This window comes from Bufo gargarizans, chromosome 2, assembly GCF_014858855.1.
Source record: "Bufo gargarizans isolate SCDJY-AF-19 chromosome 2, ASM1485885v1, whole genome shotgun sequence".
Taxonomy (NCBI): Eukaryota; Metazoa; Chordata; class Amphibia; order Anura; family Bufonidae; genus Bufo; species Bufo gargarizans.
In genome coordinates, this window is record NC_058081.1 from 191,723,215 (window position 1) to 191,748,868 (window position 25,654).

The window sequence follows — 25,654 nt, forward strand, 5'->3', positions numbered from 1 at the left end:
TTTGATTGCAAAGTTCTTCTCACACATTTGGGCCCCTAAATTGCCAGGGCAGTATAACTACCCCACAAGTGACCCCATTTTGGAAAGAAGACACCCCAAGGTATTCTGTGAGGGGCATGGTGAGTTCCTCGAATTTTTTATTTTTTGTCGCAAGTTAGTGGAATATGAGACTTTGTAAGAAAAAATAAAAAAAATAAAATCATCATCATTTTCCGCTAACTTGTGACAAAAAATAAAAAGTTCTATGAACTCACTATGCCCATCAGCGAATACCTTAGGGTGTCTACTTTCCGAAATGGGGTCATTTGTGGGGTTTTTCTACTGTTTGGGCATTGTAGAACCTCAGGAATCATGACAGGTGCTCAGAAAGTCAGAGCTGTTTCAAAAAGCGGAAATTCACATTTTTGTACCATAGTTTGTAAATGCTATAACTTTTACCCAAACCATTTTTTTTTTTGCCCAAACATTTTTTTTTTTATCAAAGACATGTAGAACAATAAATTTGGCGAAAAATTTATATATGGATGTCGTTTTTTTTGCAAAATTTTACAGCTGAAAGTGAAAAATGTCATTTTTTTGCAAAAAAATCGTTACATTTTGATTAATAACAAAAAAAGTAAAAATGCCAGCAGCAATGAAATACCACCAAATGAAAGCTCCATTAGTGAGAAGAAAAGGAGGTAAAATTCATTTGGGTGGTAAGTTGCATGACCGAGCGATAAACGGTGAAAGTAGTGTAGTGCCGAAGTGTAAAAAGTGCTCTGGTCATGAAGGGGGTTTCACCTAGCGGGGCTGAAGTGGTTAAGCAGGGTTTGCAGATAAAATTCCAGCTCTGCTGGGCCTACCGTCTCCGGGATTCCTCTAATGCGCACATTATTACGCCGATGGCGATCCTCCATATCTTGGAGCTTTTCTTTTATGGCCGCCACGTCCTCCTCCAGCGCTTCATGCGCATCAATCAGTGAGTTGTGTGACACAGCATATTCAGCCATTTTGTTTTCCACGTGTGTGACTCTGTCACCTACTCCCTGTATATCACGCTGCAGATCTTTAAACATGCTGGAGATGTCCGCTTTCAGCGAGGTTCTCAAGGAATCCAGTAATGTACGCAGAGTGTCCTCTGTGATCGGGAGAACCCCATCTGCAGCAGAAAGGAGAAGCGATGGGCCTCTGCCCGTTGCAGGGGAGGGAGCAGAAGTCACAGAGTGCCGGGGAGAAGAGGCGGGAGATCCCTCAGGACCGGCGCTTGACGGTGGAGTTCTGGGGAAGAACTCCGTCATTTTCTTCGGTGCCTGCTTCTTTCTAATCTTCCCCATTCTGGGAATCAGGTAGGAGAGCGCAGTATATGCCAGGACCTCTCAGAAGTAGTATGTGAGCCGCTGTGGATATGCGGGAAGCGGAGCTACAGTCTCAAGCAGCCGCCGCCATCAACGCGCAGGCCACGCCCCCCCCCTGGCCCTATCTTATATGAAGGATGGCCTTATGCCTATCCCATGCATGCTTAAATTCCTCCACTGTATTTGCAGCTACCACTTCTGCAGGAAGGCTATTCCATGCATCCACTACTCTCTCAGTAAAGTAATACTTCCTGATATTACTTTTAAACCTTTGCCCCTCTAATTTAAAACTATGTCCTCTTGTAGCAGTCTTTCTTCTCTTAAATATTCTCTCCTCTTTTACCTTGTTGATTCCCTTTATGTATTCAAAAGTTTCTATCATATCCCCTCTGTCTCCTCTTTCTTCCAAGCTATACATGTTAAAGGGACTCTGTCACCACTTTCTAACCCCCACTTTTAAAACTATAGTTCTGTCCATGGAGCCCCTGTGATTTCAATGGTGTTGTTATATGCGAAATCCGCAGGCTCGTTTTGATAAAAAAAAGCTTTTATCTAACCTGTCAGTCATGAGTTTAAGGTGCCCAGGGCGTTTCTCCTGGTCTGAACATGCCGCCAGCCGCCGCCGCCGTTGGTGCCCAGCTCCTCCTCTGCCTTGAATTTGCGCCGCCTGAATGTCAAGAAATACGCCTCCGGCTCTCCCTCAGTCCCCCCTCCTTCTTTTCTAAGATCCCGCGCGTGCGGCAGTGTTCGCGTTATCGGGAGGTTGAGCGAAGTGCGCATGCGCACTTCGCTCAATGAGGCTGAATCGTAAAGTCTGCACGGGCGCATCAGGCACGGGCCTGTGCGCACGCGCAAAATTTTGGAAAAGGAGGGGGGACTGAGGGAGAGCCGGAGGCGTATTTCTTGACATTCAGGCGGTGCAAATTCAAGACAGAGGAGGAGCTGGGCACCTTAAACTCATGACTGACAGGTTAGATAAAAGCTTTTTTTATCAAAACGAGCCTGCGGATTTCGCATATAACAACACCATTGAAATCACAGGGGCTCCATGGACAGAACTATAGTTTTAAAAGTGGGGGTTAGAAAGTGGTGACAGAGTCCCTTTAAGGTCCTTTTAACCTTTCCTGGTAAGTTTCATCCTGCAATCCATGTACCAGTTTAGTAGCTCTTCTCTGAACTCTCTCCAAAGTACCAATATCCTTCTGGAGATATGGTCTCCAGTACTGAGCACAATACTCCAAATGAGGTGTTACTAGTGCTCTGTAGAGCGGCATGAGCACCCCCCTCTTTCTACTGGTAATGCCTCTCCCTATACACCCAAGCATTCTGCTAGCATTTCCTGCTGCTCTGTGACATTGTCTGCCTACCTTTTAAGTCTTCTGAAATAATGACCCCTAAATCCCTTTCCTCAGATACTGAGGTTAGGACTGTATCACTGATTTTATATTCTGCTCTTGGGTTTTTACGCCCCAGGTGCATTATCTTGCACTTATCAACATAACATTTTAGTTGCCAGATTTTTGACCATTCCTCTAGTTTTCCTAAATCCTTTTCCATTTGGTGTATTCCTCCAGGAACATCAACCCTGTTACAAATCTTTGTGTCATCAGCAAAAATACACACCTTACCATCGAGGCCTTCTGCGATTTCGCTGATAAAGATATTAAACAATATGGGTCCCAGAACAGATCCCTGAGGTACCCCACTGGTAACAAGACCATGGTCTGAATTTACTCCATTGACTACAACCCTCTGTTGTCTGTCCCTCAGCCACTGCCTAATCCATTCACCAATATGCGATTCCATGTACAGCCTTATTCTACATAATTAAAAAACTAATCTTTATTTCATGATGGAATAACCTTTTGGATGGTAATATATTTTCCTCAAAAAGCATTTTAAATTAAAAAAAAATCCCATTTAAATAAAAAAAAATTGATTTTAATTTTTTAATTTTTTTTTAATCATTAATTTTTATCCACCCTGCGTTTCTTCTAAATCCATTGTAATAGGTGAAGAGATTGGGACTAAATTTGAATGTTCTTTTCTTTTATTCATAGATCACTGATGTCAGTATTCCAGTGTCTGTCGGAATAACCCTGGCTGAGCTGAGTCTACAGGTAAAATGACCTTGTTTTCCATCCGTTGTATGTGAGTCATACAGATTACTTCCACAGTAGACTCACGAGCATTAAAATCACTTTTATTAAATAAGATGAAAAGTAGGACATATTCATACATTCATATGTGGGCATGTGTACTTGGTAATGTGCATTCTGCATAAACAATTTTTTGAATTTAAAGTAATAAAATGTCACAAAGACAATTACTGTGCAACCTTATGATTTTTCTTCACAATTTCAAGATGAGTCCCCCTTCCCCCCCAAGCATTTATTTTATTAGTTTTTGTTTCCAAACAAGTGTACAGTTATACATTAATACGATAATCGGGGAGAATTATGCAAGTCATATTCAAGTAACAGCTTCAAACCCTCCTATACTATACGGAGAGTGTGGACCCGAGGAATAACCCTAGAAACCTGAAAAAAGTGTCCTCCCCCCCCCCCCCCCCCCCCTTTTACCCACGACCCTCATCTAAAACCAATTGAAAGCATTCCCTTTACCAACTCACAGCAACAATCCTATTGCATTACCCCCATTGCAGCCTCTCCTTGCATCCAAGGTGTTATTTTTATTAAAGGCAGTCTGTCAACTCCCGCTAGTGCTATTAAAGGGGTTGTTTCATGAAACATATTCTACATTTGTTAATCCAGCACCTGGATCTAAATGCTTTTGTAATTGCATGTAATTAAAAAGTTAGTATAGCCATTGAGATATTAAATAAAATGTATCTGTATGGCGCCACCTGCTGTTTGTTCTTTTCCTTATTTCCGGTCTGCCTCACTGAGGTGGTCACACATACTCAGTTTAAATCTTCAGCTGTCACCAGACATATCTTCTGTTAGAAGCTGTGGCCTTTACAAGGAGTGATCTGCATACAAAATGACACACCCCTGAGCTGCCAGCCTGAAGTGAATCTAGCAAAACAACTGAAGCAATGAATGGGGAGATCACTGGATCCATGTACTGTACAGCACTGGTTATGCCTTTGTTAGCGATTGTCATGTACTATATGATTTATTTATAACCAATAATAACCAATTTGGTATGAATAGTACTAGTGCAGGTGACTCCCGCTAATATTTATGTGCATACTTACCCCCGTTCCCCCTCTGTGTGCCCTCAAACTGGCACTGGTATACACTGATAGGTCTTCTGAGCTTGCACACACCATGGAGAAGGCTGCTGAGCACTCCTAAAGTAGATGCATGCGAGTACTTTATGGTGAAAGACTCCTTTAGAGGGGAACTCTCAACAAAGACAACCCTTCTCAGCTGGCAGATGCCTAAAAGTAGCCGATATTGACAGGAGAAGCCATAGCTAGCCAGATATTTCCCACCTCAATGCAGTAATACATGGATAGCTTCTTAGGACAGTAGTTTCCCTTTTCATTTAAAAACGTTAACAAAATTCAGTAATGAAAAGCTGAACAGAAAAATGATACTGGCTTGTTATGGCACTACCCCAATGTAATCTGCTCACTAGACCCTGTTGCCATCTTAACAGTTTTTTCATAGATTATTTAATCTCTGGTACCTTTCCGAATGATTCAAAATTTCTCTCATCATTTCTATAGGGCCTCACACACACAACCGCATTTAGGATCCTTGTCCGATTCGCATTTTTTGCGGGTCGGGTGCTCTTCTCATTCATTTCTAAAGAGTCCAAAAAAAATAAACAATACAGATCGCACATGATTTTCATCCGTGTGCGGTACACATCCAATTATAGAACATGTCCTATTCTTGTCCGTATTTTGGACAAGATTAGTAATTTCCAGTAGCGGGTGTGAGAAAATTGCACACTGACTGTATCTGCATTTTGTGGATCCGTGGTTTTTGGAGCACAGTATGGATACAGCTGTGTGAAATAAGATTTTTGTATTATTTTTCTATCATATGGAGGTGCCTAAAGAGAGGATGTCTTATTTGATATTCCGCTATCTAGCTAGCTGCAGGTTTTCCAAGCATTTGTCTCATGCCTTTTCCTACAGGTATAATTGTTGGATGAGTATGAGGAATATCTTTTTTGTTTCAGCTTACATTTTTTGTATTTTCTTTGACAGACATCCAATGAATCCTGGACGCCATGCATACTAAATGAAGCTGCAAAAATTATATACAAGGTAATCGTCTAAATGATGACATTATTTTAGTATGAGTAAAAAAAAATTGGACTGATTTTCAAATTATAATACTGCAACTGCGTCAGTGGCCAGAATATGACCGACAAGCATCGTCCTCTTTCCAGGGACACTCCTTTGGCATCTGTTGCTAATCGACATCTGCAGCCACATTGCGCTGTCAGTGACAGACTAGACCAGAAATACCATGGGGGCAGATTTACGAATGCTATCTAATACTTGTAAACTAAGACTAGATCATCTAAAAATGCACCAGCTATATTACAGATTCTGATGCAGGATTATAAATCTGATGCACCTATTGCCTGTCTAGTCTAACTTCACACCACATAGTAGTTGACTGACTTGGCACCTATTACACCAGGCCCTGTTTTGTCAGACCATTCCCCCTTGATGTACAAGTTAGAAAAAGGCTTTAGAAGTGTCTAAAACACTTTATTAAATATGATACAAAATATGTAGGCTAGTTATTTGGCGCAGATTGCACCACAGTTCTGGCACATTTTTACTAGTGAATCTCCCCCCATTGACTTTGCTTTTAACTAACTTTTTTTAAAAATTTTTTTATCTTCTCTAGTTAGTACGTCTGGATAGTTTCAGCACCTACTGGAATGTGAACAGCAAAGTGTATTACCATCAATCACGAGAAAAGATCCTGGTAAATATTGTACCCTCTAATTACTCTCTGATTATGATAAAATTTGCTGCAGTATTTCTTTTTGCATTCTGCAGAGTCGCCTACTCTGAGTTTTAGACCGCTCAGATAGCGTTAGAACATTTGCCCCCCCAACCCATTAAAATCGTACCTCTCTTGTGTCTGTCCCATGTAGGGTTGTTGCGGGTATCGAAATTTCGATACCCAATCAATACTTTTGTCATTTCCGTTTTTTCGATACTGGGCTGCGCTTCTGCGCAGTCTAGTATCTCTGAACATGAGCGCGCTGCTATCGGCGCGCTCATGTTCTCTCAGCAGCACGGGGAGAAGGAAGCTGTCCTCCTCCCTCCCCCTGTGCTGCTGCCGCTGCCAGCAATGAGAAGAGAGGGGCGGAGTAGGGGCGGGCGCACTGCGCCACCAATGAGAAGAGAGGGGCGGGCGCACTGCGCCACCAATGATGGGCCTATTCCCATTTCCCACACAGAGCGGCGCCCAGCGATGTCTCAGCACTCACCATTAGTCCTGGGCGCCGCTCCGTTCGCCCGCAGTGCCCCATTACTGTCTCCTCTCCTGCTCCACATGCTGCCGATTACTATCGGCGCGATGGGAGGAGACATCAGCTTCACTAGTGGGCGTTCCTTCTCCCTGCGCTGCGATTGGACAGCGCTACAGCCAGGAAGAAGGAACGCCCACTAGTGAAGCTGATGTCTCCTCCCATCGCGCCGATAGTAATCGGCAGCATGTGGAGCAGGAGAGGAGACAGTAATGGGGCACTGCGGGCGAACGGAGCGGCGCCCAGGACTAATGGTGAGTGCTGGGACATCGCTGGGCGCAGCTCTGTGTGGCCTGATAGTGAAAGTCTGGAGTTCCATATAGTAGTCAGTCTTTAACACATTTAACACATAATACAGGAGGCGGGTGCCGGCAGCAGAATCGCATTGCCTGCACCCTGCCCCTGACAGGGAGCTGCGATCAGCGGCAGTTAACCCCTCAGGTGCGGCACCTAAGGGGTTAACTGCCGCTGATCTGCCAGTACCCGCCTCCTGTATAAAGGGGTAATTTATCATTGGTGGTGCAGTGTGCCCCCCCCCCCCCCATCCCATTAAAATCATTGGTGGCACAGTGCGCCGGCCCCTCTCAACCCCCCAGTATTAAAATCATTGGTGGCAGTGGCCACAGGGACCTCTCCCCTCCCCCTCATTGGTGGTGCAGTGGCAGCTTCTGATCGGAGCCCCAGCTGTCTAATCCTGGGGCTCCGATCGGTTACCATGGCAGCCAGGACGCTACAGAAACCCTGGTTGCCATGGTAATATCCCTGATGCTGTGTGCACAAAGCACAGAGCGGCAGGGACAGTGTGAAGTACTATTCACCCTGATAGAGCTCTATCAGGCTGAATAGGACAAGGGATGAAAGATCCCAGGTTCTACCCCCTAAGGCTACTTTCACACTTGCGTTCAGAGCGGATCCGTCTGAGACGGATCCGCTCATATAATGCAGACGGTGGATCCGTTCAGAACTGTGCAGTTGACTCCCGCTAATATTTATGTGCATACTTACCCCCGTTCCCCTCTATGTGCCCTCAAACTGGCACTGGTATACACTGATAGGTCTTCTGAGCTTGCACACACACAATGGAGAATAAATGTGAAGTATAAATCACCCCCTTTTCCCAATTTCACATATAAAATATATAAATGATAAACATATTGCATATCGCCACGTCAGAAAAGTCCAAACTATTAAAATATTACAAAAAATCTAGGTGGTGAACGCCGGAACAGAAAAAAATAAATAAAAACTGCGCGATTCGCCATTTTAAAAAATGCGGAATGCACGTGGCTTTTTTGGTTTATTTTCTTCGCATGGTATCGAGTATCGCAATACTTTTTCATGGTATCGAAACCGAATCAAAAATTGGGTATCGCAACAACTCTAGTCCCACGTAGAGATCCTGAAAAGTCTTTTTTTAAGTTATGCAAATTAGCTGTCTCAAGTGACCAAAGGGGGGCAGTTATGGCTGCAAGTGCCCAGGCCCTTCAGCTATGCGCACAGATAACTGCTCCCCTTGCAGTCCTCTGGCCCACCCTCCTCTACTACTTTGTCCACCTCCTTTGGCTTGAAGATCTCGCTCGAACACTGGTCACCACTGGGCCTGCGAATGCGCACTGCTAAGATCAGTGCCTCTTCCCATAGTGGGCAGAGCAGTGCAGGACCGGTTCTAGGTGAAATGGGGCCCTGGGGCGAAAAACAATAAGGGCCCCCCCCCCCCCCCCCCCCCCATGACACTTGATGACTTTTACAGAAGAAACTGTATATTTTGGGGCTCAGTGTAGAGGTACACTGTATATTGTGTGGCACAGTGGAGGCTATATGTGTATAACATAAACATATTTCATATGAAAACTTAGTTACTTGGCCCTTGGGGATCTCGGACGCCACTTCCACACTTTGGCCCGGGGCTCGGCGGAGCTGATGTTGTGCTTTATCCTAATGAGAGATTTCATAATAAGGATTTGGAGAAGGGGCAGAGGGATATCCGAGCAGGGAGAGGCTGGTGCTGCTACTAGGGGGTCATACCATGGGGGAGTAATAACGCCCACCATAATGCCCCCCCAGTAGAAATAATTCTCCTTATAATGTGTCAGTGCAAAAAATACCACCCTGTAATGCCCCCAGTTGAGCTAATGTCCCCATAGTGCCTCCATATTGTGCCAGTATAAAATACCCCTATATAGTGACCCCAGTAAATGCCCCCATAGTGCATCTCTCCCCCCTAGTGCCCCCATAATGTACCAGTATAAAATGGCTGATATATAGTAGATTCCCTCAGTGTCTCCCATAATTTGTAAGCATAATATACCCCTTCTCAGTGCCCCCATAGTAGTCCTCTCCCCCCTTCCCCATAGTACCCACCACAATGTGTCCCAGTATAAAATGCCCCTATACAGAGCCCCCATATAAAATAACCGTTCTTTGTGGCCTCAGTAGATGCCCCTATAGTGCCACCAATAATGTGCCAGTAAGAAGTGCCCTCATAGATGCCCCCCCATCATGTGCCAGTAGCCATAGGCGGCCCCCCCCCATCATGTGCCAGTAGCCATAGGCGGTCCCCCCCATCATGTGCCAGTAGCCATAGGCGGTCCCCCCCATCATGTGCCAGTAGCCATAGGCGGCCCCCCCCATCATGTGCCAGTAGCCATAGGCGGCCCCCCCCCCATCATGTGCCAGTAGCCATAGGCGGCCCCCCCTATCATGTGCCAGTAGCCATAGGCGGCCCCCCCTATCATGTGCCAGTAGCCACCAGTATTGTACAGAAAAAAATATATGAAAAAAACACTTATACTTGCCTCCTTGGCAGCGATGCGATGCAGGCCTCTTCGGGCCTGTATCCCGCGCTGTGTACGGTTCAGGCGGCGCGATGACGCCACTATGGAAGCGCTCATCTCCGGGTGACACTGACTGTCCTGCCTGCCTAAAGTTATTAAGGACTCAGGGGGCCCGGGGGGCAATTGCCCCCCTTGCCTCTATGGAAGCGCCGGCCCTGGAGCAGTGCACATGCACAGACCCGCATTTACTTTCTTTGCAAGGAAAGTAAATGTTAAGTTAACCATGTGACATGCCAGTTCATGGCTGTATTTTGTTGCAGAAAATTGTGTCTAATTTAAATTTATAGAATTTTTTTAAGTTATTTGTTCATCACAGAACAATATTTAATATTTGCACGTCTTTCAGAAAGACGCCCTTTGCACCAGTTTTGTAAGGCCCAGCTATTGACGAATCTGCACTGGCTTATAATAGGGTCAATCAGGATCCTGCTGGAGTTTCCGTCTGTTTGACAGAAAGGATAACAATGCAGTCTGTGCTATTCTTGCCATCAGACATGCTAGAAACGCTGATGGAAAATGTGAACAGAGCCTAAGGCAAGGTTCTCTGATAAGAGCTGATAATTTTGCAGGAGAGATGGTGAAATTATTTTGACCTGCTCAGAGATGCTTGGCATGGGGTCACACAATGCAGTTGATAGATATTGAGCAGAATATAGATTAAAGAATGATTTGACCGTCATTTTTGTTTTTGGAGATCAGAATCAAATTGGAGGCTCCGTTGGAGTGGGAGCTATATTAAGGAGTTTCCCTATTTAAAATGGGAACCATTGGCATAATGTATTATAATTCTATAAAAATATTGATTTAAATTTTTTTTTTTCTATTTCTTTTATGTAAACGTTTTAGCAATACTCTCCTTTAATTATTAATCTCGTATATGATAAGGAACCGTCCTAATGCATACTGGTTATACAGTACTTTAATGTTAGGTTTTTAATGAATACTTTATAGTGGAAAGATCTAGACTTGTATAATCAGGATTTATTGCTGAACATATTACTTTTAATGTTCTTGTTATCGCTGTGGGTTAATATGTAACTTTACCCATAGAAAGCCTAGTTGGAAGTATACATCCACATGTGTAACAGGTGTATGGATTCTTATTGCAGCCAACCTTAAAGGGCATCTGTCGGCAGACTTGTACCTATGCAACTGGCTGACCTGTTACATGTGCGCTTGGCAGCTGGAGACATCTGTGTTGGTCCCATGTTCATATATGCCTGTATTGATGAGAAAAATGATGTATTAATATATGCAAATGAGCCTCTAGGAGCAACTGCTCTCTCTGCATCTGCCGGGCCGTCTGCACTTTGACAGGATCAGGTGTGATGACGTCAAAGTGGAGAGGGTGTGGCAGTTGCAGAGAGATCGGAGCCTCTTAAGGCGACGGCCCCCGTTGCTCCTAGAGACTCCTTTGCATATATTAAAACAGTTTTTTTTTTTTTTTTTCTCAGCAATATAGGCACATAAAAACATAGGGCCAACACAGATGTCTTCAGCTGCCAAGTGCACATGTAACAGGTCAGCCAGTTTCATAGGTACAAATCTGCACTCTAGAGGGGTTTTCTGAGACTTCTATACTGAAGACCTATCCTTTGATCAGCTGTTTGAGAAGGCATCGGCACTTGCAGTAGCGTCATGACCTTTTTTCAGCTCCCCAATTACAGTGCAGTACATTGTATAGTGGCCATGTTTGGTATCGTAGCTTAGCCCCGTTCACTTTTATGGGGCTGAGCTGCGCCTAGGCCATGTGACCAATGAATGTGACGTCACATGGCCTAGGCTAAACTGCGAGAAGGCCTTGTCGCTACTGCAAGTGCCGATGCCTTCTCAAACAGCTGATCAGTGGGGAAAGGTGATCATAAAAAAAAAAAAATACTTTATAAACCCCTTTAAATGTGGCCAGTACTGCACTGTACTGTCCTCTAGCAGCATGTGATCCAGCAGCTTGAGGACATGTTACCGCTGTGCACATGACCCTGTCTGTCTGGAAGTTTACAGTCCAGGGACCAGAAGGAGTCCAGATCAGGTCCTCTGCACTTTAATGAAGCAGCGGGGAGTAGGTTTTTCTATTTTCTGCTTTCTTACAGTACTGGACAAATTTAAAAGGGGTTAAAAAGCTGGACAACCCCTTTCAAGTATGAGTTGATTTAATGTGAAGGTTTATTCATTTTTTTATGTTACCAAATATGGTAATGTAATGTAGCATATGACCTATTTCTTGAAAATGTAGGAAGGAAATGCTTTAAAATAAAAACATTTAAAAAAAACAAGCATCCCTTACCGCTTAAATCACCCGCTGCTCCAGTGGTCTCCACCAGGTATTTATGTTCTTGAAGCGATGACGTCATAGATTAAAGGTGTCCACAGCAAACAGTCACTATCCTCAGCATTGATCCCAGCATGTATGACAAGTCAATGCTGAACATAGACCAGAGGGGAGCATCTTCTCTGCAGTTAATAGGGATTTAACGGAAGGTGAGTCTTGTTTGTCTTTAATTTTCATAAAATTTCCTGCTCACATTACAAGAATAGGGGTCCGGTGTCTACCCCACCGAGTGTTGATGAAGCATGTACACGCCTACTCCATTCAACTCTATGGGACAGCCTGAGATGGCCAAGTTTTGTACTATGCTTCTCTTCAGCAGTCCCTTAGGGATGAATGGAGTGTCAACAAGCATGCACTACCGCCCTTCCATTCAAACAGCTGGAAGCACAGGACCCCGTGATCCATGGGGCCCTGTTGATAGGAGATGAGCTTAACTCTTAGGACAACTCCTTTAATTCTCTTAAAACACCCCTGATATTTGTTTTTTAATGCTTTATCCAATTTATGTCAATTCTAAAACCTGTACTGTGAGAAAACTGAAAGATGAATGTGGAAAGTATTATTCATTATCATTAAGAAAGAAAACAAGGGCTCCACCAAGCAGAGTTCCATACGGTCTTCCTTCACGTCTCCATTTTCTTTTACCAATCAAGTGGTAACATTTATAAGCATGTCCTTGGCTCCCTAGTGATGTAATATCAGGCCATTGCTATCAGTCTGTTATAAAGCCAGCTGCTTTCATGGGTATCTTAGAAACCCTTTCAAAGTGTTGGTTCTCTGCTCAGCTTATCATTTCCTCCATATGTGTGTGAGAGATGCTGAAGAGCAGGACATTTGAGCTTTGATATGAAACTGTTGCACAGATGGTATCAATTATAAGTGAGAGCAACAGGTCATATTTAGTACTGGATTATAATGTGAAGTCACTTCTTTTTGTGATAAATGTTACTTTATTTCATTACTCAGTAGCAATCAAGCAGCGGTCTTTACCATAGGCAAATATACCGTATTTTTCGCTTTATAAAATGCACCCCAGGTTTTAGAGGAGAAAAGTAAGATTTGAGCCCTAAATCCGGAACTCAGTTCAGACCCATATCAGGAACTCCCATCAGACCAGGTCCAGTGATGGCTCCTTCGGTCACACTCCCTTGTCTTCTCCAGACCACGCTGCACTGTCTCCTGACTGTGTGCAGAGTCGGGTCCTAGTGAGCGCACTACGTCCTGACGCTGTACGCAACACATATCCCGACTATTTAGACCCCTGCTTGGGTCCTCAGCATTAGCGGTTATCTGTGAGGACATCTGGCCTGCAGTGCCACCACAAGGGAAATCCAAGGGAATGTATAATCAATTTTTTTTTACGCTAATATCTGTTAATTTTCTTTTTTCCTTTTTTATTATTTTTTTTCCTTTTTTTTTGAACCCTCATACAGATTGACAGGAAATGGGGGGGGGGGGGAGGGGTTCTACATAGCTAGCTTAATCTGATAGAAAAACATCTGAACATCACAAAATCCTCCTGCCTTTTCTGTAAGTGTGATTTATCCCTCCTTATTCTGTTCAGTGAGCTCTGGACCTAAAACCAAACATAGTGGGAAATAAAAGTAGTAAGGTCACCACATACAGCTCTGGGATGAGGCAGATGTTCACTGCTGATGAGAGAAATCAATCTAGCTGTGCAGCTGAACCGTGGAATAATATGGTTTACTTTAGGGAAGCACAAACTGAACTGTTCCTTCAGAAGAGCAGCCATTGTGCAAACTTTTTTTTGAAACTCAGGTACACTTTAAACTATTTTCCAGTATCCATACAACTACTACTATGCATCACTTTGTACATTCCTAAATCATGTGTCCTTCATGTGGGGCATCATTGCACATCCTAATTGAAAATAGTTATGAGTCTTATTTATTTAATCCAGTCTCCACATTTTATACTTAATATTTAATGTACAGTGGGATGCTAAAGTTTGGGCAACCTTGTTAATCATCATGATTTTCCTGTATAAATCATTGGTTGTTACCATAAAAAATGTCAGTTAAATATATCATATAGGAGACACACACAGTGATATTTGAGAAGTGAAAATTTAGTTTATTGGATTTACAGAAAGTGTGCTATAATTGTTTAAACAAAATTAGGCAGGTGCATAAATTTGGGCACTGTTGTCGTTTTATTGATTCCCAAAGCTTTAGAACTAATTATTGGAACTCAAATTGGCTTGGTAAGCTCAGTGACCCCTGACCTACATACACAGGTGAATCCAATTATGAGAAGGAGTATTTAAGGGGGTCAATTGTAAGTTTCCCTCCTCTTTTTAATTTTCTCTGAAGAGTAGCAACATGGGGGTCTCAAAACAACTCTCAAATGACCTGGAGACAAAGATTGTTCACCATCATGGTTTAGGGGAAGGATACAGAAAGCTGTCTCAGAGATTTCAGCTGTCTGTTTCCACAGTTGGGAACATATTGAGGAAATGGAAGACCACAGGCTCAGTTCAAGTTAAGGCTCTAAGTGGCAGACCAAGAAAAATCTCGGATAGACAGACGTGACGAATGGTGAGAACAGTCAGAGTCAACCCACAGACCAGCACCAAAGACCTACAACATCATCTTGCTGCAGATGGAGTCACTGTGCATCGTATGCGAGAGTGATGCAGAGGAAGCCTTTTCTCCGCCCACAGCACAAAAAGTGCCGCTTGAGGTGGGCTAAAGCACATTTGGACAAGCCAGCTTCATTTTGGAATAAGGTGCTGTGGACTGATGAAACTAAAATTGAGTTATTTGGCCATAACAAGGAGCGTTATGCATTGAGGAAAAAGAACACACCAAGAAAAACACCTGATACCTACAGTAAAATATGGTGGTGGTTCCATCGTGCTGTGTGGCCAGTGCAGGGACTGGGAATCTTGTCAAAGTTGAGGGATGCATGGATTCCACTCAGTATCAGCAGATTCTGGAGACCAATGTCCAGGAATTGGTGACAAATCCACTAAGGCATTTATGCAGAGGAACAAGTACAACGTTCTGGAATGGCCATCTCAGTCCCCAGACCTGAATATAATTGAAAATCTGTGGTGTGACTTAAAGAGAGCTGTCCATTCTCGGAAGCCATCAAACCTGAATGAACTAAAGATGTTTTGTAAAGAGGAATGGTGCAGAATACCTTCAACCAGAATCCAGACTCTCATTGGAACCTACAGGAAGCATTTAGAGGCTGTAATTTCTGCAAAAGGAGGATCTACTAAATATTGATTTCATTTCTTTTTTGTGGTGCCCAAATTTATGCACCTGCCTAATTTTGTTTAAACAATTATAGCACACTTTCTGTAAATCCAATAAACTAAATTTTCACTTCTCAAATATCACTGTGTGTGTCTCCTATATGATATATTAACTGCCATTTTTTTATCGTAACAACCAACGATTTATACAGGAAAATCATGACGATTAACAAGGTTACCCAAACTTTAGCATCCCATTGTACATTAAATATTAAGTATAAAATGTTAAAGTCCTTTAACCTCTTAAGGACACATGACGTACCGGTACGTCATGATGTCCTGGTACTTAAGGACACATGACGTACCGGTACGTCATGAATGGTTCCGATCACCGCCGCTCGGCGGGCGGTGATCGGAACCCGGTGCCTGCTCAAATCATTGAGCAGGCACCTGGGGCAAATGCGCCGGGGGGTCCTGTGACCCCCCCATGTCGGCGATCGCAGAAAACCGCAGGTCAATTCAGACCTGCGGTTTTCTGCGTTTCCGGGTTATTCGGGTCTCTGAAGACCCGATAACCCGGAACAGGATGGTGATGGTGGTGTGATTTCACTCCACCAATCACCATCCAGCGATCCTGAGTGGTGATGGTGACATCACCACTCAGGATCGCTTTCTGATTGGTCAGTGGGCGGTCCGGCGGCAGATTCAAAAGAGGCAGGCGCTCCTCTCCTCCTCCTTTTGTGTTCCGGAGCCGGAGGAGAGAGGAGCTGCCTGCACGTGTCTGCTGCCGCTGCCTGCACCCGATCTGTGCCCCCAGGACCCGATCTCTGCCACCAGCACCCCCCATCAGGTACATAGGGACAGCTAGGGAAAGTTTGGGTTAGGCAGGGAAAAAAAAGGGAAAGTTAGTTTTTTTCACTTTTCATTGCATCACCCTAGTTAGGGTGTCTGGGGTCCACAGCACAGCTGTGTGACCCTAGACCCCCCAGGGGTGCTGCCACTTGCCCCCCCCCTGCCCCCCCTCCCCCCCCCCACTTTTTTGGGGTGCAGGATTTATTTTATTTTTTTTGTGTACGCTGACTGTGGCCGGCACTCTTAGTGTCCGGCCACTGTTAGCGCATCGCACACCCCACCGCTGATCAACTTCGGACGGTTGATCAGCGGTTTTGAATTTTTTTTTTCCACATTTTTTGGCCTTTTTTTTAGTCAGTTTATTTTTTTATTTTTTAGTTTTAGGGTGAGTTCGTGAACACCCGTGCCCCCACACACACGCACACAAAATAAAGAGTTACACACACGCACATATACACGCAGACACACACTCCCCTATGGCCCGCCGGACGTTCTCGGCCGAGGAGGCATACGCCCAGCTTGCCTCCGAATCCGAGAGTCCCAGTGAGGATGAGGATGACCCCACATTCCTGTTGTCATCCGCATCCTCCTCATCATCTAGCGATGATGATGAGCCCCCAAGGCGGCGGAGACGCCGCCAGGCGGAGCAAGGGGACCGCCATGTTAGGGACCCTGTGGCCCAGCCTAGTACGAGCAGCTCTGGGGCTCGTACTGGTTTCCCGGCCCACCAGTTAAATCCACCGGAGCACCCTGCCGGTGAATTTGTCTGGTGTAGCCCAGAGCGATACGAGCCCGTGATTCCTGATTTTGTAGGCCAATCAGGAATCCAGATTTCCACAGTGGGCTACACTGAATATGACTTTTTTCGTCATTTTTTCAGTGACCCACTGGTAAATCTGATGGTGGAGCAGACGAATCTGTACGCCCAACAGTTCGTCGCTCAACACCCGGGCTCCTTTTTGGCCAGGCCCGGTGGCTGGACGCCGGTCAGTGCAGCCGAAATGAGGACATTTTGGGGCCTCGTGCTGCATATGGGCCTGGTCAAGAAACCCAGTGTCAGGCTGTACTGGAGTGGGGACGTCCTATACCAGACCCCACTTTACAGTACAGCCATGACACGCTCCCGGTTTGAGGCCATTCGGAAATGTCTGCATTATTCCGATAATGCAGCATGTCCCCCCCGAGGTGATCCTGCCCATGACCGTCTGTACAAGATACGGCCGGTCATCGATCACTTTGGGGCCAAATTCATGGAGGCCTATGTACCTGGAAGAGAGGTCGCGGTTGATGAGTCTCTCATTGCGTTCAAGGGGAGACTCATTTTCCGCCAGTATGTGCCCACCAAGCGAGCGAGGTATGGCGTGAAGCTATACAAAATTTGTGAGAGTACCTCAGGGTACACTTACAAATTTCGTATATACGAGGGGCGAGATTCCCGGATTCAACCCCCAGAATGTCCCCCCACTCTGGGTGTTACCGGGAAACTTGTGTGGGACCTTATGTTCCCACTGCTGGATAAGGGTTACCACCTTTACGTGGATAACTTTTATACCAGTATCCCCTTGTTCCAGTCCCTTGCCGCCAGATCCACGTTCGCTTGTGGGACCGTGCGGAAAAATCAACGCGGCCTCCCTGCCCTCCCCCTCCAGGTACCTATCCCCAGGGGTGAGACCCGTGCCCTTACCACTGGAAACCTGTTGCTGCTCAGGTATAAGGACAAGAGGGATGTCCTTATGCTGTCCACAATTCATGGTAACGGCATCACCCCTGTCCCTGTGCGAGGTACCGCGGCAACGGTCCTCAAGCCCGATTGTATCGTCGCCTACAATCGGTATATGGGAGGAGTTGATCTCTCTGATCAAGTCCTCAAGCCATATAACGCCATGCGCAAAACCCGGGCATGGTACAAAAAAGTTGCGGTCTACTTGGTGCAGGTTGCCATGTACAACTCTTTTGTACTATCCCGAAGCGCTGGCAGCACAGGGACATTCCTCCAATTCTATGAGGCAGTCCTCAAAGACCTGATCTTTTCGGACCGGGAAAGAGCAGGCCGGAGTACCTCGGGAACTGGAGGTGCCCGGATCGTCCCTGGCCAACACTTTCCAGGTGTGGTCCCCCATACTGGAAAGAAGGGACGAACCCAAAAAAGGTGCAGAGTGTGTCACAGGAGGGGGATACGGAAGGACACCACAACTCAATGTGACACGTGCCCCGATCATCCGGGCCTCTGCATTATTGGTTGCTTCAGGGAGTATCACACTTCCATGGAGTACTAAATTTATATCCCAATTTAGGACTGACATGGGATAAAAAAAAAAAGGGTTCCCAGACTTGAGACACCCAAAAAAACTATAATTTATTAAAAGTAGACATATTAGGTATCGCCGCGTCGGTAATAATCTCCTCTATAAAAATACCCCATGATCCAACCCCCCCAGATTAACACGGTCCAAAAAAAAAAAAAAGTGCAAAAAAAATTTTTTTTTGTCACCAAACATAACAAAAAATTTAATAGCAAGCGATCAAAAAGTCATATAGCCCCCAAAATAGTGCCAGAAAAACCGTCCGCTCGTCCCGCAAAAAATGAGCCCCCACATAAGATAATCAGATAAAAAATAAATAAAAAAAATGACACCTAGACTTTAGAGATACCAAAAAAATGTTTGGGTATCAAAAAGGATAATATAGTCAAAAACCTAAATAATTATAAAAAAAAGTAGACTTATTAGGTATCGCCGCGTCCGTAAGAATCTCCTCTATAAAAATATCCCATGACCCAACCCCCCAGATTAACACGGTTAAAAAAAAAAAATGAAAACGGTGCCAAAAACTCCATTTTTGGCACTTTTTCATTTCAATCCGTTTTTTTCGGTAACAAAACAAGGGTTAACAACCAAACAAAAGTTAATATTTATTACCCTGATACTCCAGTTTACAGAAATGCCATATTTGTGGTCGTAAACTGCTGTATCAGTAAAAGGGAGGCCGCAAAAGGAAAGGACCGACATGGTTTCTGGAAGGCCGATTTTGATGGCCTTTTTTATTGACACCATGTCCCTTTTGAAGCCCCCCTGATACCCCCCTAGAGTAAAAACTCCCTAAAAGTGACCCCATCTAAGAAACTACACCCCTCAAGGTATTCAAAACTGATTATACAAACTTTATTAACCCTTTAGGTGTTCCTCAACAGTTAATGGCAAATGGAGATGAAATTTCAGAATCTCAATTTTTGGTAACCTTGCCTCACAAAAATGTAATATAGAGCAACCAAAAATCATATGTACCCTAAAAATAGTCCCCCAAATAATGCCACCTTATCCCATAGTTTCCAAAATGGGGTCACTTTTAGGGAGTTTCTACTCCAGGGGTGCATCAGGGGGGTTGAAACAGGACACGGTGTAAATAAACCGGTCCATAAAAATCAGCCCTCCAAAAACCAAACGGCGCACCTTTCCCTCTACGCCCCGCTGTGTGGCCGTACAGTAGTTTACGGCCACATATTGGGTGTTTCTGTAAACTGCAGAGTCAGGGCAATAAAGATACAGTCTTGTTTGGCTGTTAACCCTTGCTTTGTTAGTGGAAAAAATGGGTTAAAATGGAAAATTAGACAAAAAAATCTAATTCTCAAATTTCATCCCCATTTGTCAATAACTCTTGCGCAACACCTAAAGGGTTAACGACGTATATAAAATCAGTTTTGAATACCTTGAGGGGTGTACTTTCTTAGATGGGGTCACTTTTAGGGAGTTTCTACTCCAGGGGTGCATCAGGGGGCTTCAAATGGGACATGGTGTAAATAAACCAGTCCATAAAAATCAGCCTTCCAAAAACCATACGGCGCACCTTTCACTCTACGCCCCGCTGTGTGGCCGTACAGTAGTTTACGGCCACATATTGGGTGTTTCTGTAAACGGCAGAGTCAGGGCAATAAAGATACAGTCTTGTTTGGCTGTTAACCCTTGCTTTGTTAGTGGAAAAAATGGGTTAAAATGGAAAATTAGACAAAAAAATGAAATTCTCAAATTTCTTCCCCATTTGCCAATAACTCTTGTGCAACACCTAAAGGGTTAACGACGTATGTAAAATCAGTTTTGAATACCTTGAGGGGTGTAGTTTCTTAGATGGGGTCATTTTTGGGAGGTTTCTATTATCTAAGCCTCACAATATGACTTCAAACCTGAACTGGTCCATAAAAAGTGGGATTTTGAAGATTTCTGAAAAATTTCAAAATTTGCTTCTAAACTTCTAAGCCTTGTAACATCCCCAAAAAATAAAATATCATTCCCAAAATGCTACAAACATGAAGTAGACATATGGGGAATGTAAAGTCATCACAATTTTTGGGGGTATTACTATGTATTACAGAAGTAGAGAAACTGAAACTTTGAAATTTGCTAATTTTTGCAATTTTGGGGTAAATTAGGTATTATTTTGTGCAAAAAAAATAATTTTTTTGACTTCATTTTACCACTGTCATGAAGTACAATATGTGACGAAAAAACAATCTCAGAACGGCCTGGATAAGTCAAAGCGTTTTAAAGTTATGTGCACTTAAAGTGACACTGGTCAGATTTGCAAAAAATGGCCTGGTCCTTAAGGTGAAATAAGGCTGTGTCCCTATGGGGTTAAGGACTTAAAAGAGACTGGATTAAATAAGACTCGTATAACTATTTTCAATTAGGATGTGCAATGATGCCCCACATGAAGGACACATGATTTAGGAATGTACAAAGTGATGTATAGTAGTAGTTGTATGGATACTGGAAAATAGTTTAAAGTGTACCTGAGTTTTCAAAAAAAGTTTGCACAATGGCTGCGCTTCTGAAGGAACAATAATAAATGAGAACCTTCACTGACAGTTCAGTTTGTGCTTCCCTAAAGTAAACCATATTCTTCCACGTTTCAGCTGCACAGCTAGATGGATTTCTCTCATAAGCAGTGAACATCTGCCTCATCCCAGAGCTGTATGTGGTGACCTTACTACTTTTATTTCCCAATATGTTTGGTTTTAGGTCCAGCGCTCACTGAACAGAATAAGGAGGGATAAATCGCACTTACAGAACAGGCAGGAGGATTTTGTGATGTTCAGATGCAGTGCAGAAACAGTTTTTCTATCCGATTTTAAGCTAGCTATGCAGCCCCCCATTTCCTGTGAATCTGTATGAGGGTTCAAAAATAATAAATAAAAAAAAAGAAAATTAACAGATGTTAGCGTAAAAAAAATTGATTATACATTCCCTTGGATTTCCCTTGTGGTGGCACTGCAGGCCAGATGTCCTCATAGATAACCGCTAATGCTGAGGGCCCAAGCAGGGGTCTAAATAGTCGTGATCTGTGTTGCGTACAGCGTCAGGACGTAGTGCGCTCACTAGGACCCGACTCTGCCCAAACTTTCGCCTCCCACTGTATGTATAGGATCCTCTGCTCTCTAAAAAAAAAAAAAAAAGTATGAATTTTCTAATGGTCCATTTGTGCTCCAACCTTATAAAAAATAAAAATAAAATGTAAATATAATATGGGGGAATTCATACAGCTTGTACACCAGTTTTCTGGTGTACAAAAGATGCTAATTGTTGTGCCAACCTCGTCTTGACTTTCTTCCCTGTTTGTCACACTCGCCACTTTTCTAAAAACTGTTTGCCTACTTAACCTGGCACGTTTCTCCTAATAAGGATGTGCTGCTGCCATAAGATGAATTTGTACAGGGTTGAGCATTTATGGTAGCAATTGTTCACCCCCCCCCCCCCCCCCCCCCAAACATAGGGGATGAATACTGCATGTAAATGCAGCTTACATAAGTGTGCAATGATTGGGAATGAATGGTTTGTGAATCGGCCCATACAAATGGTCCCTTTTGCATAACGTTCAGAAATATGATCAGCAGTAAGTGAGCTGCACAAACATTGGACAGCGGATGCAATGAAATATAGCAGACCCCAGTCATAAAGGCTGTTTAGATGTTAACAGCTCCTGCATATTATTATTTTTTTTAAGAGGTGATAGGATTCACCCTTTTAAATCCATGTTCCTGTGTATATTGCTGAATGTAGATACAACCATGTTAAAGGTAAAAGCTGCCCATGCACAGTAGATTAAAGGGCTTGGGCAGTTTCCCATTAATACAGTGCATTGGACATATGTTGTACCAATGTAAACAGCAGTAAATTTCCTAACCTTCAATTCTAATACAGTTCATTGTTCCCTACTTAACGCCCTGACCATAAACAATCAGATTTCCCTGGATTATCTCTGGCCTGGGTAACATTACCTGACCCACTTGTTAGATGGATTGGAGCATGCATACAATCACTGTCTCTACTTCGCATGCTCCAAGAATCGGGACATGGACATTAGAAATTACATACGTATTCCACCATTTCCCCATCCATTGTGCATTAAGGACTATCTTTGGCGCATGTGCAGTATTAGACTTGTTATATGGGGTCTAGGATTTGTAGCATGCAAAATGGAAACATAGGGACGGGAGCATGCATATAGTAATGTACAGGTTGCCCCCCCCCCCCTCCTTTTCCCCTGGTGGTGACATCACTTGGACAGCAGTGTTTGTCCAATGGAAAACTGATTGTTTATGTTCAGGACAGTAACAAGAGAATGCCAAACTGTGCCAGAATTGAAACATACTGCTATCTACACTGCAATAACATACTGTATGTCTTATGTGATATATTTATAGAAAAGTGGCCAACCCCTTTAATGTCCTCAATGAAGATTGGCCATCATAAATTTTAACATATCCACTCCTTTAAATAAGCCTCTGTCAGAAGTGTCCAGCAACGATTTGGGAGAGTCAACAATCCAGCTAGAAGCTGTCTTGCAGTACGTATGAGGCCAAATTAAAGATGCATTTGCATGTATAGATCAGAGCAAATTTGATCAGTAGCATTCTAATGGGTCTCTAGATATTATCAAAAGAATTTTTTTTTCAAAGGTTTTTATTTTTTTTAAAGAAGTAAAACAGAAGTGATACCATAATATTACTGACCTGCAGAATATGGGCGTAATGTCATTTTTAGTACACATTGAATGCCATAATATCAAAACCCCAAAAATTTTGGTGGCATTGTTGTGTTTATTCCACCAGCTAATATCCATAATAACCTCCGTGTGCAGCACAGACAACAGCTACATGGGTTGGGAATGGCTCAGTAAGGTCCTGGTACGTTGTCACAAGTATCTGGAGCCATGCTGACTGAAGTGCATCCTACAGCTGCTGGAGGGTGCGTGGGGGAGGATCTGTAGAGCAAACGAGAAGATCAAGGTGGTCCCACAGATGCTTAATTGGGTTCAGTCTTGTGAATTATGGGGCCAGGGTAATACTTAGAAGCCTTGTCATGCTCTTCCATCCAATGTCGGACATTTCTAGCTGAGTGACATGTCACATTGTCTTTCTTGCTGGAGGATCCTATCCGCCCCAGAAAAGATCGTCTGCATGTATGGGCGTATGTGATTTGCAAGGATAGATTTATTCCCCAAATCAGTTCAGAATACATTTCACATGGATGAGTGGCCCCGAGAATGCCACAAAAAAATTCCCCATGCCATAACGCTGCCTCCACTAGCTTGTGTTCTTCTAGCAATGGTTGCAGGGAGTTTCTTCTGTTTCTGTCCTGACATGCCAATATCCATCCATTTGATGAAGCAGGAAACATGACTCCTAGTAGGAGACAACACTTTGCCAATCAGTGGAGGTCTAAATTCTGATATTGCCGTGAAAATTCGTTAGCAGAGGTGCAGTGACCATCTGTTTACTTTGTCGCCACATACGCAGTAGGGTTTGCTGATCTTTTGTATTAGCCACAAGTCTCGTAGCCCCCTGGTTAATTTTGACTGTGAACCACTCCACTGTAGCGTGATGGTTCGCCCTCAAGCCTCTTTGTAGCAGATGTTCACCTCTCACAACAATTGCACGTGTTGTTCCGCAGTTTCCACGTTGCTTATTCGCAATGGTGCCATTTGTCCTCCCACAATACATTTTTACCACAGCAGCATGCAAACAGTTTACAAACTGCGCTACTTCAGAAATACCACCACTCGTGGCCCGAAAGCCAATAATCATCCCTTTTTCCAACTCTGATAAATTGCCCCTTTTACCCACGATCTCAGAGAGGTATATGTGTGGACACCTTATATACTCAACAAGCCAGCTCACGACATTTGACTTTGTTCATGAGCTACGCGCTGCTGACGTTGAAAGTAGGAAGTGGTCATAATAATATGACTTGACTGTGTATCTGTGTGTGCTGTATGGATTAAATGCATTTGTTATTATGTTTTTTTCAAGGTTTAGTTCCCCTTTAAGAGGGGGTAATGAGATTTGTTGCATTAATCCTGTCAAATTAACAGTGGAATCTAGCAGATAGTGTGTTTTATTTCTGCGCTGATTTATCTTCCCCCCCCCCCCCCCCGAGCAATTTCACAATCTTCTTTCTTCACCTGTACATGGAGCGTGGCAGGAAATCCTTGAGCAACTTCTATTATGTTCTGTCAAGATGGTTATCTTTTTATCATGATCGGTAGGATGACTATTGATTTATGGACCATCAAAAATTACTTTGGTAAAATGAATCGTGGTCAGCGCAGAAGATGTTATTCTGACACTAGCCCTTCAAATTTGGGTACGCAGCAGTGATGCCAAGATGTCTGTGGCACAGGGGACCATGATTCATTGTTCTGGAGCAGGGATGCTCAACCTGTGGCCCTCCAGCTGTTGTAAAACTGCAACTGCCATCATGCTCTGCTGTAGGCTGTCCGGGCATGCTGGGAGTTGTAGTTTTGCAACAGCTGGAGGGCCGCAGATTGGGCATCCCTGCTTTGGCGTAATTAGTAAGGTCCATGGATCAATAACTGACCTACTGATGTTTATGATAATATAAATGTCTTGGTAAAAGATGCAGTCGAAGTTGTCCAAGGATCTCCTGCAATATTTAATGTGTATGGGGATCTTCAGACATGATAGAGGCTTTGGAGCTAGCTTCATGCATTATAATGTGGTAATCCATAACCAGATTGTTTCTGTTTACGGTATTTTACTAATTACCTTGTGTTCAGGAGGAAACCACATTCAAATCACTGCTGGGGCTTTGCCTATGAAAAGTCTGTAAATCCTGTCCCGTATATTGTATTTTAACTGTTTTTCTTATCTCCATGTTACATGCAGAGCTTCAGTATTGATACTTGTGTTAACAGGGCTTTGTTCTTCCTTTACTATTTTTGTTATCGTAATTTTCTAAGTAACCAGTAGCCGGAATAAATATCTAATCTTTTCAGCTGCTTTGTATTCTTATTAAATGTCAATATGCATCTTCTTCCTGGTGTTTCTGAAAAAGCTGGTCACTGTTCATTGTTGGTGCCACTGCTTATTTACATTGCCGAAGCTTACGTCAAATGTGTGAAAACTTGTTTATCAAGTTCTATGATTGAATTTTTATTGACACGCACAGAGATCAGATTGTGTGGGAGGAATGTTGAATTGGTGTTAAAATGCAATTAGAATTTGCATTACTTGTCACTAGAGTTGAGCGGACACCTGGATGTTCGGGTTCGAGAAGTTCGGCCGAACTTCCCGGAAATGTTCGGGTTCGGGATC

General features: G+C 43.7%; 1 protein-coding gene across 2 annotated transcripts in view; it reads left to right on the plus strand.

The window, feature by feature from the left end:
- Positions 1–25,654, plus strand: part of VPS13C (vacuolar protein sorting 13 homolog C) — a 355,707-nt gene that overhangs the window by 73,460 nt on the left and 256,593 nt on the right. For both annotated transcript variants that reach the window (XM_044279821.1, XM_044279822.1), the window contains exons 7-9: positions 3,398–3,457; positions 5,524–5,583; positions 6,179–6,259. In XM_044279821.1, the coding sequence (XP_044135756.1) occupies positions 3,398–3,457; positions 5,524–5,583; positions 6,179–6,259 (201 nt within the window). The remainder of the gene's footprint in view (positions 1–3,397; positions 3,458–5,523; positions 5,584–6,178; positions 6,260–25,654) is intronic.